Genomic DNA, 12,610 nt, shown 5'->3' on the forward strand with positions numbered 1-12,610 from the left:
CCCGAGTTCCCCATCTCAGAAGGACCAGCTGAAGACTCCTTCTGCAGATATCGCTCTCCAGTGACACCATACTTGAACGTGACTTCACCAGGGTGACTGGGGTCAGACAGTTCCCCCACCCCACTGTGAGTCCCCCAGGAGTCACGTGAAGCCCCTTTCCCCCTGGCTCAGTACAGAGCCACAATGCTGACCGTCCTGTGCGTGGGCCCTGGCAGTTGAGGCTCAAGCCTGGGCCCTGGCCTCCTGTGGTTCTTCGCTGGACGTCGCACGGACCAGCAGCAAACACCTGAGTGGCTTCTGCACCCCGACACTAGGGCCCAGTTGTCAGGCTGGCCTCCTGACCTCACCCCCGGGACAGCCACAACCACCATTCTAAAAGGGATCTTCTGACAATGAAGAGCGGAGGCAATGGGTTTTTTTCTTTTTTTTTTACTTATTTAAAAAGGCCTTGGTGGCAGGAATATAGTGTAAAAATCATTGGAAAAACTAAAAGGCATCGATACATATCCGAATATACATTCTGTACATAAATTACATTTCCTTTAGTCTTTCTGAGTGAGGTCTCAATGCGGCGCTGAGGTCAGTAATTGAGTGGGCCAGGGAGTTGCACGTTCAGGCCGGCGTAGTCCACCATGTACATTGGCCACTGCTGGAGAGAGGGGACAGAGGGCCCAGGTCAGGATGCCAGCCGACTGCAGGGCAGCGCTTTCTGGAGGGCTCTGGACTGGGCCTGGGAGGCCCAGAGAGGATGTGACCACTGCCGGGTCCCTCTGCTTCCTAGTGTCCAGGGGGTCTGAGTGCAGCCTTCTGAGCTGGCCCCACATGCTTGGGGGGACTAGTCCTGTGACTCTGGATGGGTGGTGACCCACAGACTCAGTCTCCTCCTCCAGCCTCCCACACCTAGGAAGCCATCAGGTCTCAGGGTAGCAGGAGCCAGTGACCGGTCATGATGTGACCACAGGGGCAAGACAGGAGGTGAGGGCAAAGCCCACCTGTCTGAGCATTGGCCAAAGGGTAAAGGAACCCTAACTCCATCTTCAAAAGTGTCCGGACGTTGTCCTCATAAGCTCAGGGCTTCAGAGCTGACATTTTATGAGACAGAACTCTCAGGGTCCCCTATGCAAGTCTTCCTGGGGTAGAAGGGACCCCCAATTCAAGAGGACTTGGAGCTGAAGGTGGGGTCCTGGCTAACAGGCCAAGAAGAGGCGCCTCCTCTCCTGACCGTGCCCCTCCACATGGCAGGGTGGTCATGCAGCTCGGACTGTGGCCTCCTCTCCTGACAGTGTCCCCCCACATCGCAGGATAAACGTGCAGCTCAAGGGCCATGGCCTCCTCTCCTGACAGTGTCCCCTCACATCACAGGACGGACATGCAGCTCAAGGGCCGTGGTCTCCTCTACTGACTGCGTCCCCCCAAATCGCAGGATGAACGTGCAGCTCAGGAACTGTGGCCTTCTCTCCTGTGTCCCCCCACATACAGGGGGCTATGGCCTCCTCTCCTGACCGTGTCCCCTTACATCACAGGGTGCTGTGGCCTCCTCTCCTGACCGTGTCCCCTCACATCGCAGGGTGGACGTGCAGCTCAGGGTCCGTGGCCTCCTCTGCACCCATTTCCTGACCTCAGCTCTCCTGCTGTCCCACAGGGATGCCCTGAGTGGCTGTGAGGCCCCGTGACGGGGACAGACTACACTGCATCATGCGGGCAGGCAGTTGTGTGTGTGACTCCAGGCCGAGAGTGCCCCCCTCAGGGCCTGGGGCCTCTCTGTACCCCAATCCACATCCCGGCGTGGGCAGTCTCTGCCCAGGGGGGCAGGAAGCTGGAGGGAGGGGGGGCAGGTCTAATCTGTGGGACTTTACCACGAGGGAGATCTGGTTGGTTGATGCCACAGACTCTGGGTTCGAGGATGAGGACGAGGAAGACGAGGAGGAAGAGGAGACGGAATTTCCTTCGGAGACTCGCTTCCTCTTGCGCTTGGGAATGCTGTTGTCTTTGGCTGTCAGAGAGGAGGAAAGGCTGCTGATGCCACAGTAGACTGCCAGGTCTTTCTTCGGAGGTACCTCCGGCTGCACCCAGAACTCCAACCTCCAACTAAGAGTCAAGCATCAGTCCTTATACTTTTCCCAGGACATCACCCCCCTGCAGGATTCTAGCCTTTCTCCAACTCCCTGAGCTGCCCTTGGACTCTGGCAGGCTTCCCAGCCTGTAGGCCACGGTCAGGGCGCATCCAGAGCTGCGCAGACCCCAGACTTGGGGGTTGTGAGCAGCCCTGAACCTTTAGTTCCTCATGAACCATGAAGCGGTGGTAGCTCGGGGCAGGATTCCTGCCTTTCATGGTCTGCATTCACCTCCAGGTCAGGGCACCCCATGCACGCCCCCTCCCATCTGTCAGTGGAGGCCTGCGTGCTGCTGTGATGAAAACAGGCTTCCACGGAGCCTGGTGACCCCTTGGAAACCAGAGCTTTATGGGTCACAACGTCCAGCGGGGAGATGGTGCAGGAGTGGGCAGTACTGTGCTCCGCGCGTGGGGCCACTGAGGGTCAGCAGCTCACGACAGAACGTGCGCAGAATGACGGGGGTGCCGGGAGGTCCCACGGAATCTTGTGCACAGCACGTAGCCTAATGCCCGGCACCTGTTCTCCACACAACACGGGGACTGTTCCAGCCAGGTGTGAGGACCAGGATCCCAGACTGGAACACTGAGTTCACGGGTTCCACAGCCAACACACTGGCTACGGATATCTAAGTTCAAGTTCTAGTCCTGGGAAACAGTCGCCCCTCTGAGCTCACTGAGAAAGACGCTGGGGGACTCCCGGGCGCCTCTGTGCAGAGAGCACCCAGGCCTGCACCCGCCTGGCGTGGACTCAGCTGCTCTGATGCTGCTGAATGAAACCAAAGTTTCTCTTAAAGAGCAGCGGCTGGGCCTCTCCGGGAGTGACCGCAGGGGTCATAGCCCACCAAACCCCCACCCACCCCACTGAGATGGTTCCCGCCCACGCTGGCCCTCTCCTGGGTTCCTGGGACGGTACGTCTCAACAGGAAGAGACACTAAGCCAAGCTTTCTCCCCGGAGCTGATGGATTAAAGTGCTGACCCTCACTGGGCCTCAGTGTCCCAACTGTCAGATACGGGGTACGAGTGATCATGACCACGGCTTCTTAATCAGAGGTGCCCCTTGAGACCACCGAGGGGTACACTCTCCAGAGTGCACGTCTCCTCAGTCAGAACCACAGGACCACGTGGGCCCCAGATCCTGTGAACTGAGAGCCTAAAAGACCTCCCCCGCCTGCAGGTGCGTGCCCTGCTGTCCAGGCAGAATGTTGGGGGCCACTGACCACCTGCCTCACCCCTGCCCGGTCATGCCCCACCCCACTCAGTCAGCTCCTATGACCCACTTTCTGCTCACCTCTGACCCCTGGGCACCTCCCACTGTCTGAGCTCCCCTCCTGAGACCCCCGCCTCACCCCTCATGGTCATGTAACCATCCCCCGGCCTCTGGGCACCTCCCACTGTCTGAGCTCCCCTCCTGCTACCCTCAGAAGGTGCTCTCGAGATGGGGGTGCAGACCTCAAGGCCCCCGGGGAGGTACTGGGGTAGGAGGGACATACACTTTCCTCTCTGCGGTTGGATAAAATCTACCACCTGGACCAGATCTGCCTCCGGGGCCTCTGACTCACCTGGCACCTTGGTGTCATTGCAGATTTCTGCAAAAGGTCTGAAAACGAAAGAGGGGGAGCAGTTAGAGGATACAGCCTGACTCCCTTCCCACCTGCTCCTGGAATCTCCGGAGGTTGAGATGCATCCCTGGTGCTGGGACCTGGGTGAGAACAGAGGTCGATCCCCACAGGGCAGGTGAGGGACTACCCGGCCCGGGGCTGACAGTGCCAGGTGAGACGCAGCACCCGTGGGCCTGGTGTCCTCATCTGGGAGGGAGGCTGCCGCTGCCACGCGCTGACTTTTGTTTTACTTGCAGCTTTATTTAGTATCAACAACGACAACACAAGCAGGTTAGTCCCTCAATGGATGGCATCATGGTCCATCCAGACTACACGGAGCTGGTCAGTTACTCGAGAGCACTATCTGGCCTGGGTCCCGCCTGTGTCCACACAAGGCCAAGTGAGGGACATGAGACAGTACCCATGGTTTCCTTGGATTGGACACTGTATGATCCACTTCACTTTTTAAAACCAGGGATGTGTGTATGTGCACATGTGTGGTTTATCTCTCTCTCTCTCACACACACACACATTTACAAAGAAGTGAGGTACTGAAAAAAAGTTGTGGAACTTTCTCTTTCCTTCTCTTCTCGGCTCCTGGCGGGACCTGCTCTGGGGATGACCCTTTGGCCCCATGACCCCTGTCCACGCCCACTGCCCTCAGTGCCGGTCACTCACTGGAGCTGGTTGATGATGACCATACGGACGTGCTCTCGGGCCTTCAGGATCTTCTCCAGCCGGTGGATGTCGTACGTGTTGGGATTCCGGAAAGGGATGTCGTCTGGCAGGCCCGTGACCTCCACAGCATCCGGGCTGTCTCGGATCAGTTTGTAAGGGACCAGCACAGGCCGGTTCAGGCCCAGAGCCTCACCTGTGGGCACAGCAGTCAGAGTGAGGATGTCCCCTGTCAGGGGTGAGGTCCTCTGGGGAAGGGCTGGGACCCCCGCAGGACCCAGCTCAGCCATCATACCCCAGGGAGGGTTTACAAATCTCCACGAGTGCTCTTCTTTATCCAGTCAGGAAAATTTAAAACCCAATCCCCCTGACAAGGACACCTTCACAGGTGCCTGGTGCAGACTGTCACCGTGCCCACCTAGGGCTGACAGGTAAGGCTGGATGTCACACCAAAGAGGACAGTCCTTATAGCTAATGGCCTCAGAGTCCACCCTGATGCACAGCGAGCAACCTCTCGTCTACAGAGCAGAACTTGCTCTGTGGTTTCCGAGGCCAGGACCTCCGGGAAGCGGACATCTGGGAAGTTGACCTTCGGGAAGCAGACCACCAGGCCCGCCTCCCAGGCTTCTCTGGGTGGGTCAGAATCACCAACCTTCTTGGTTACCACCCAGCGGGCTCCAGAAATGTCCTTACTTGAGAATTTATCAATGAGATTACACAGGAACTTGGATTTGTTTTAAAATACTTAAAAAAAGGGAAAAGTCTGGATGCGGAAATAGATGAAATAAGAGTTGATAAAATTAAGTGCACAGCTGGGTTTCTGTTATAAGGCAGTTCATGTCATCATTCTCCTTTTTCTTAAATATACTTGAAAATGAATTTCAAAATTTATTTAAAAAAAAAAAGCAAAAGACACACTTTAGCTGATGGACTCCCAGCTCCTCCCTCCCTGTCCCCCACCCCTCCTGCCTCGGTGCCCCTTGCTGGCCCCAGCGCCCCGCCCCAGACACTGACCGTATTTCTCGTTGAAGAGCTCCCTCACTTGTTCCCGGAGGATCACCTTCTCCCCGAGTCTGTTGGCGTCATCTTCATCTGTAAGAGGAAGAGGAGGGCGTGAGCAGGGGCTTGGCCGCTGGTCCTGCACTTTCTCCCTCCCCTGTTGAAGCCGCCTCTCTAGGCTCTGCCCCCTCCCTGTGACCTGTCCCAACTGTCCATCTGTCTGGTCACCCACGTTTGCTAAACATTTCCCAAGATGGTTCACATCAGTGCAATGCACCCTGAGAACTAGGCAGGAGCCCCTCAGTGCCCAGGATACCAGGGCAGCATGTGCAAGGGTGGCTGGGTGGAGTGAGGGTGGGAGACACCCCACAGAAAGGTTGGTCCAGGCCAAGGCACTAGGTGTGAAAGGTCACAGAAGGCTGGCTGTGGCTGCTCCCCGAGCAGAACCAGGTGGGCGCTGGTGTGTGGGTGGGACTGGCATGACGGGGCTGGGCAAGGCGGTCCCAGGCAGGCTGCCTCGCCAGTGGGCACAGGCTGTGAACAGGGACACAAGCTGTGGACACAGGTGGCTCTGGGGTAGGCTTCCTCCTAGCTGAGTGCCCAGGTCCAGAGGAACAGCAGGGTGGGCTAGGCTAGGGGAGAAGGCAACAGCAACAACCCTGGCATGTACCCTGGTGGGTGGAGACCCCAACTATGGGAAAGGGCCTTGTGCTGACCACCCCTTTGTTGGCCCAAAGCCCCCTGGAGGGCTCTAGGGTAGAGGGAAGTGGAAGCAGCAGGAAGCCACAGCCTGGGTGACCACAGACAGACAGACAGAACATGTCTTAGAACAACGAGTACCTTAAATCTTGAAAAACTGCGGCAAAAATTCTTTCCTTTTGGGAAATGCACCCACCTGGGCTGGGGCTGGGCCTCCCAGATCCTGCTGCACATGCACAGGGGGCTAGGTGGCCCTATCATGCACCCCGCCAGCGTCCAGAGGGCCACCCTCCCACCTCCAGACAGAGAGCTACCTGTACGGCTGCAGGCGCCACTGCCCCAAGCACTGTATTTCTGGGTACTCCCTCACCCCCTGCCCCTTCTGACTCTGCAGCCTGCCCTCCAGGGGTCCCTGCACGTCTCCAACAGTCTCAGGTGATGTGTCACGACACCCCTACCCAGCCCACTCCAAGGGTCCAAACGCAGCATCCTCTAGCACCCCCAACAAAGCCCTTCCAGACAGCCTCTGGACCCCTGGCATGGCTGGTGACCTGGTTTCTTCAGGTCCCAACCAGAAAACTGCTACTGGATGCTTCCTGTCCATGCCCTTGTCTCCAAGGAGTCCCCTGCGGCTGGGATTCCCAGCAGGCAGGTGCACAGGACAGGGAAGGGCACAGATGCCAGCACTGCTGGTAGCTTTCCTGAAAGCTCCTGGTCACCCCTCACCACAGGCTGGGTCAGAGCTCAGAGAGCTATGAAGTCCTAGGCACAGCTCTCTGGCCCCAAATCCCTCCTCTGTGCTCCACTGTGATGTCTGTTTCCAGAAGCTTGTGCCCCACTTATCAAGGCAGAGCTGACATCTGCAGAGTCCTCCAAACCTCCTCTTCTACAATTGGTTCCACCTCTGCCATGTGCCTGCGGCAGGGCGGGGCATGTGGCTGGAGTCACGGGGTGTTAGCGTGTGGACAGGGCTGCTGGGCGCATGGGCCCGCCTGCAGGGCATACACAGCTTGTATGAAGGCGTCCTGCACCTCTATCCTCGGCACTTTTGCCCCAGGGCAGCGTGGGCAGAGAGGGACAGAGAACAGGCCTGATGCTGCCAGGCAGCGGAAAGGGGACAGGACTCGGCTTCAGAAACCTGGACCCCAGCCCAGCCTGCCATGCGGGTCACGTGGTGGTGCCCTCCGGTTTCTGTCAGCCCCTTGCTCATCTCATCCACACATTGGGCTGCACAGTGTGGGTGCAGCAGCCCCTGGGGCAGGAGATGGTGGGGACACTACCACTGGGGGATCAGGGCGGGGACTGCTCTCTGGAGGAGGGACGGTCACACCACAGGCTCAGCACTAAGTGCACACTGGGGGCTCATCATGTGGACCCCCAGCGCACCCCACGTTCACACGGCACGACTCTGCCCCTCCTCCACGTGCTCCCTCAGCTGGTGTGTGGAAGCAGCTCTGTGATGGGGTGAACTGTCTGTCACCCATTAGAAAAGTATGTGTACATGGAACCCCTGGCCCCCCCACGTCTGGAAATAGGGTCTCTATAGATGTTATCAGGCAGTGTGGGTACACTGGAGTGCCAGGGGGTGTGTCTTAATCCAATCTGGACAATCCCTTATCAAAGAGGAGTCAAGACGCAGCTAGAGACTCCAAGACAGGCAGAGATTGAAGGAAGGGGCCACAAGCCGAGGAAGGGAAGGACGGAAGCGGTGAGCAGCACGGAGAGACGAGAGACCATCCATCCCCCAGAGCCTTCAGCAACAGCGTGGCCCTGCAGACAAAGCCGCTCTGGGCTGTAGCCCCCAGGACTTGGAGAGAACGCATTTCTAATTCGTGGTATTTGTCTGGGCAGCTCCTGGAAAGTTAACAGAGCCCCCAGCCCAGGCTGCAGCCAACAGGAAGGAGTAAGCCCATAGCGCAGCCAACAGGAAATGCTGGGCCCCCCCCCACACCCTGGCAGTAAACTGCAATCTGTTGCAGCCACAGCTCAGGGAGTGAGGCTTGGGACACACGGGGGTGGGAAGGGGGAGTGTCTGAGGAACAAACAGGGGAGTTGTAGACTGCCATCTAGTTGAGCACAACTCACAGCAACTCTATGAACAAAAGACCCGAAGCCTTTCAGTAACTATTGTTTCTCCAAGTTCATAGTTTACGGAGGCTTGTTGTTTAGGAAGTGGATGGTACTTCTGCTTAGGGAATTGGTGACTTGAAAGCCAAGAATCTTAGCAGCTGCTATGGACGTATTGAACCTTCATGGCTCCAGGAAGTCTGGAGCCCACAAGGATTTGAAGTCTGTTCTGTATTTCCCCAGCTTTGATCAAAATGTTCCGCCATGGCAGCTGGGTACTATATAGTTCTTCAGGTCTCATGGCCAACGAGGCAGCTGTTCACGGAGGGAGTAAAGGCACATTCACAGCGTCCTCCTATTCCTGACTCCCCTTCTTCCTCTGCTGCCCAAGACCCCAGGCTCTATAAAAGGAACAAGGAGGTAGAGCAGAGGCAGGCAGAGTCTGGATGTGCCTGGGCTTTCTGCGAGTCAGGGACTGACAGGACAGTGGCCAAGGGCTTCTCACCCAGCTCATACTATGTGGCAGACCGGGCACTGGCCCACCACCCACTAAATCCTCCCAGCCCAGCACCGGGAAGTACAGCTCTGTTCCTCGACAGCATCTCCGGATGTCTCCCCACTTCTTGACTGTGATTTAATATGGGAAGGGAACTAAATTTTTTCTTCAAGGATGAGTTTGTTAACAAAACGAATTCTAAGTCCTACAAAAGCAGCCTTCTCAGAGATTTCCCCCCGCGCCCCCGGGGTCCCTGGGCTGGAGTGAGCTGGAAGGGACTAGATAGTTTGAGGTCCCTGGAGGAAGCCAGCTCCCAGGCAGAGTGGGAAAAGGCACAGCTCCTTCTTGGAGGGAACCCAAACCCCAGGTGGAGAGGCCCCGCCCCTGTTCCGGAACCTGCCATTGGGCTTGTGCCTGCAGAAAGGTTAGTCTATCTTAAGACACAGCCATGGGGGCTCCTGTGATAATGTCAGGCCACTGTCCACAGCCAGGCGGCCACAGCTCAGGAGAAAGGCCTGCATGCGTCCTGCTAACCCAGAAGGGAGTGGGCCTCTTGGCAGACTGTGAGGAGGTCACTCGATTCCCTCCCATAACAAAGCCAGGCCCTGACGCCAACACATCCCCCAATCTGGAGACGGTCACACACACCAAGCCTCTGGTCACCTGCGAACTTCCCAAGGACTGCTTAAGCACATAGTTCAGAACGCTCTCACCTGAAGATGTCATACTTAGGGCACAATGGAGGAGGAGGAGGAGGTGTCCCCAGGACCACCGGCTACAGGGAAGGTCCCTGACCTAGTGGATAATAGCAAGACAGTCTTATTTTAACCCTAATGCTGCCTGGTGTTTGGGGAGGTCATGACACTTTCCTGGGTCTGTTTCCACAACCCTCAGATAGGCATCCTGGAAAAAAAAACAAAAGGAATCCTGGCCTGTCGGGAGGATCTGACAGTACAGTCTGCCGCTGCCACGTCAGCCCCGACTCCCGGTGGCCCTGGGCACAACTGACGGGACAGACACCCCATCAGCAAGCATGTTTAAACTTCTCCACGCAAAGTCCAGCTGTGCTGCTGCCGTGATCGGAACAATAACGTCGATTATTCAGTCCTTTAGGAAACCCAGTTCCACAGATGTGACCTTTTCCCAGATGACTGAAGTCCTTGTTTTGGATGGAACATTTTCTAAAGTGCATGTAACTATCTCTTCTCTAAAGAGCACACCCCACGATGGAGGAGAGGGTAATGACCTGCCTCCAGCGCTTTCTGGGAGAGGCTCAACCTGCCCCAGGCGGTGAACTTACTTGAGAGACACCCCCCCAGGTCCCCCTCTGCCCAGGGCAGCCACGCCCTGCAGGCCCAGGCCTGTTCCTGCAGGCAGTTCTCTGCTCTTCCTGCTTGTGCCAGCCCTCTGGCCCCCTCCCTCCTCTCTGCAGACATTCTGGGGCCGGCCAGCTCTCTGAACTTATCTAACCTGCTGTCTGGTAAAGCCCTGGTTTAGTGGAATTCTGCCTGGGGGAAAAAGATAATCAAGTTTATGAAGTCATGGTCCTTTAGGGGCACCACTCAAAGCCACTGACTTCTGTCCTGGTCCAGCCAAAGCCTCCAGGCCTTTTCCACTTGGTCTGAGGCCTCTGGCTCTGAACCTTGCAGAGAGAAAGAAGGGCTTCTTGGTGGGGAGACCCCAAAAGCCTTGCTGAGAGTGCGGTAAATAAACACTCTGCCTCTCTGCCAGGCCTGGGGGCCCAGGCAGGAGCAACACATTGCTCAGCCCTCCCGGGGACCAGAGTGTAAATACTCCCAGGAACCACCGCCATGGCGGGAAGGGCTGTCTCCTGCAGGTGCCACTCAGCAGACGGCAAACGGGGCGGCCTACGTCCCCCACTGCAGCTCACACAAAACCCTTCTGTGGCCCACCGATCGCCACTAGAAAGCACTTCCAGGCTCACCAGCTTGTAATCCTCTCCAGATTACGTCCTGTATTAAATACCCATCACTGGTATTTCAAAGCCCGGCAGGCTCACCTGTGCTGACTCACCTGTGCTGAACAGGCTTCAGCAGACTAGGAAGAAAGGCTTGGCGATCCATGTCTGAAGTGTTACTGGCTGCCTCTGAGTTGGCCTGAACTCATGACCCTTCAGACAACGGAACGCCACTGCACTGTGCGCGCCACGTGGTTCCCTCTGGCTGACTTTTCGCCATAGATTGTTGGGTGTTTTCTTAGTCTACTTTATCCTGGGATGCTCCATTGAAATCTGGCTTCACAGCAACAAATAAGCTTTCCCTTGGACGGGGGGGGAGGCAGCTTTGGGGTGCACTGGATGGGAGGCCCAGAGAGCCCAGATGTCCCATCTAGTGCTGGAAGATGCACCCTTGGGCTGGAAAGAGCTCGGAGGGCACAGCTGGGCGGGCACTTCCTTCTATTGTACAAGGGTCTTATCAGCAGAGCGGACTCTATGGCAACCGGTAACAAAAGCAGTCTGGGATGCAGGAATCCTTTCCTGTGAAGAAACCAGGGGGTGGGGCAGGGGCTGGAGAGAGGCCCCTGCCCAGGGCTGTGCTCCCTGTTTCACCCCAAAAGGGGCCTGGCACACAGCAACAGGTGGGCCTTCTGGAAACTATACACTTGACAAAGAACCTTCTAGAAATGGGACTAAGCTCCCTGAACTACTCTCTGAGGCTTTAAAGAGCCAGCTTGCCTGTAGCCGGTCCTGTCAGGTCCAGACACACCAGAGCGTCAAACATCCAAATCCAAAATTACCATGGGGGAGGGGAGAAGAGACTGCTGAGGGGAAGGGGTGGTCACGTGCCCTCCCACGAGCCCCTAAAGTCCAAGGTGGGCAGTCACGGGAGCAGCAGCCACACCTCTAGTTGGCGACACTTGTCCCAGATGTCCACCTGGAGGCTGAGGTCCCCAAGGTGACACGCCATTGAGGACACCAGCCACAGTGTCCACCTCTTCTCGGGGTGGCTCAGCACAGTCACCTCTCCATCTCGCTCCCAGGAAAGAACAGGGAGCAGCGGGCACTGGCGGGGCGGGTCTCCCACCAGGGCCGGGGGCTTCCTTGTGGGGCAGCTGTGGGGACAGGAGAGCCCAACAAGGGTGCCCGTCGTCTGCTCTGCCTGGGGAACTCAGGCCACGCCCCAGCCACTCAGTCCTGGTTTCCTGCGCCTCAGTTTCCTCCTCTACGGGGCACTATGCTGAGGGTGTGGGGGGTGCAGCCGTAAATATCTGGGATGACTGTGGGGGCTGGAATACAGCTGGCACCTGTCTGCTGAATAGCGACCAAGCATCCCTCTTGGACCTCGCTGTCCTCTGGACTCCAGGCTGTTATAACCTTCTCTTCTGATGGGTCTAGGGGGCACTTGAGGAGCCCACAGCCTGGAGGGGGATTGTGAGCCCCACATCTGCAGGGCTGAGAGTTCCTGTAGCAGGTTCACACGCTGCATGCCCTCCACCCCATGGATGCCACGTGCTTGGCTCCACAGGTCCACGTGTTACCTGTCCAGAGGTCCAGGTGCACACTGCATGTCTGACACCTTACACATCATGACAACGCCATCAGCACCCTTCTGACTGAGAAAACAAGGCAGGCACCAGGTGGTGGTCTATCTGGTCTCATTGACTGAAAGGGTGGACCTGCTGTGGAGAGCTACGCAATGAGCAAGGGGGGTAAACTGGACGTAGCCCACCTCACAAAACAACTTCTTGATGCTGGCTGTGTGGAGAGAACCAAGCCTTAGTTTTTTAGGACTGTGGTAACCAAGTACCACAAACAGAACACCTTAAACAATGGAAACGTCCCTTCTCTCAGTTCTGAAGGCTGAAGTCTAAATCCAAACACAAGTTCCATGTGTCATGTGATACACCCCTGGGGCTTCCTAAACTAAAACAAGGCAACAAGAAAGAAAGGCCTGGAAATCTACTTTCAAAATATCAACTTGAAAGATCCACCCCAGAGGCAG

General features: G+C 56.9%; 1 protein-coding gene across 2 annotated transcripts in view; it reads right to left on the reverse strand.

Moving 5' to 3' along the window:
• Window positions 1-580: 580 nt before the first annotated feature.
• GTF2IRD1 (GTF2I repeat domain containing 1) overlaps window positions 581-12,610 on the reverse strand; it is a 68,531-nt gene continuing 56,501 nt past the window's right edge. For both annotated transcript variants that reach the window (XM_006889672.1, XM_006889671.1), the window contains exons 22-26: window positions 5,402-5,479; window positions 4,391-4,583; window positions 3,674-3,711; window positions 1,857-1,993; window positions 581-649 (exon numbers count right to left, since the gene is read on the reverse strand). In XM_006889672.1, the coding sequence (XP_006889734.1) occupies window positions 581-649; window positions 1,857-1,993; window positions 3,674-3,711; window positions 4,391-4,583; window positions 5,402-5,479 (515 nt within the window). The remainder of the gene's footprint in view (window positions 650-1,856; window positions 1,994-3,673; window positions 3,712-4,390; window positions 4,584-5,401; window positions 5,480-12,610) is intronic.

Source organism: Elephantulus edwardii, unplaced genomic scaffold (genome assembly GCF_000299155.1).
Source record: "Elephantulus edwardii isolate Elephantulus edwardi_28Jun2011 unplaced genomic scaffold, EleEdw1.0 scaffold00080, whole genome shotgun sequence".
Classification (NCBI taxonomy): Eukaryota; Metazoa; Chordata; class Mammalia; order Macroscelidea; family Macroscelididae; genus Elephantulus; species Elephantulus edwardii.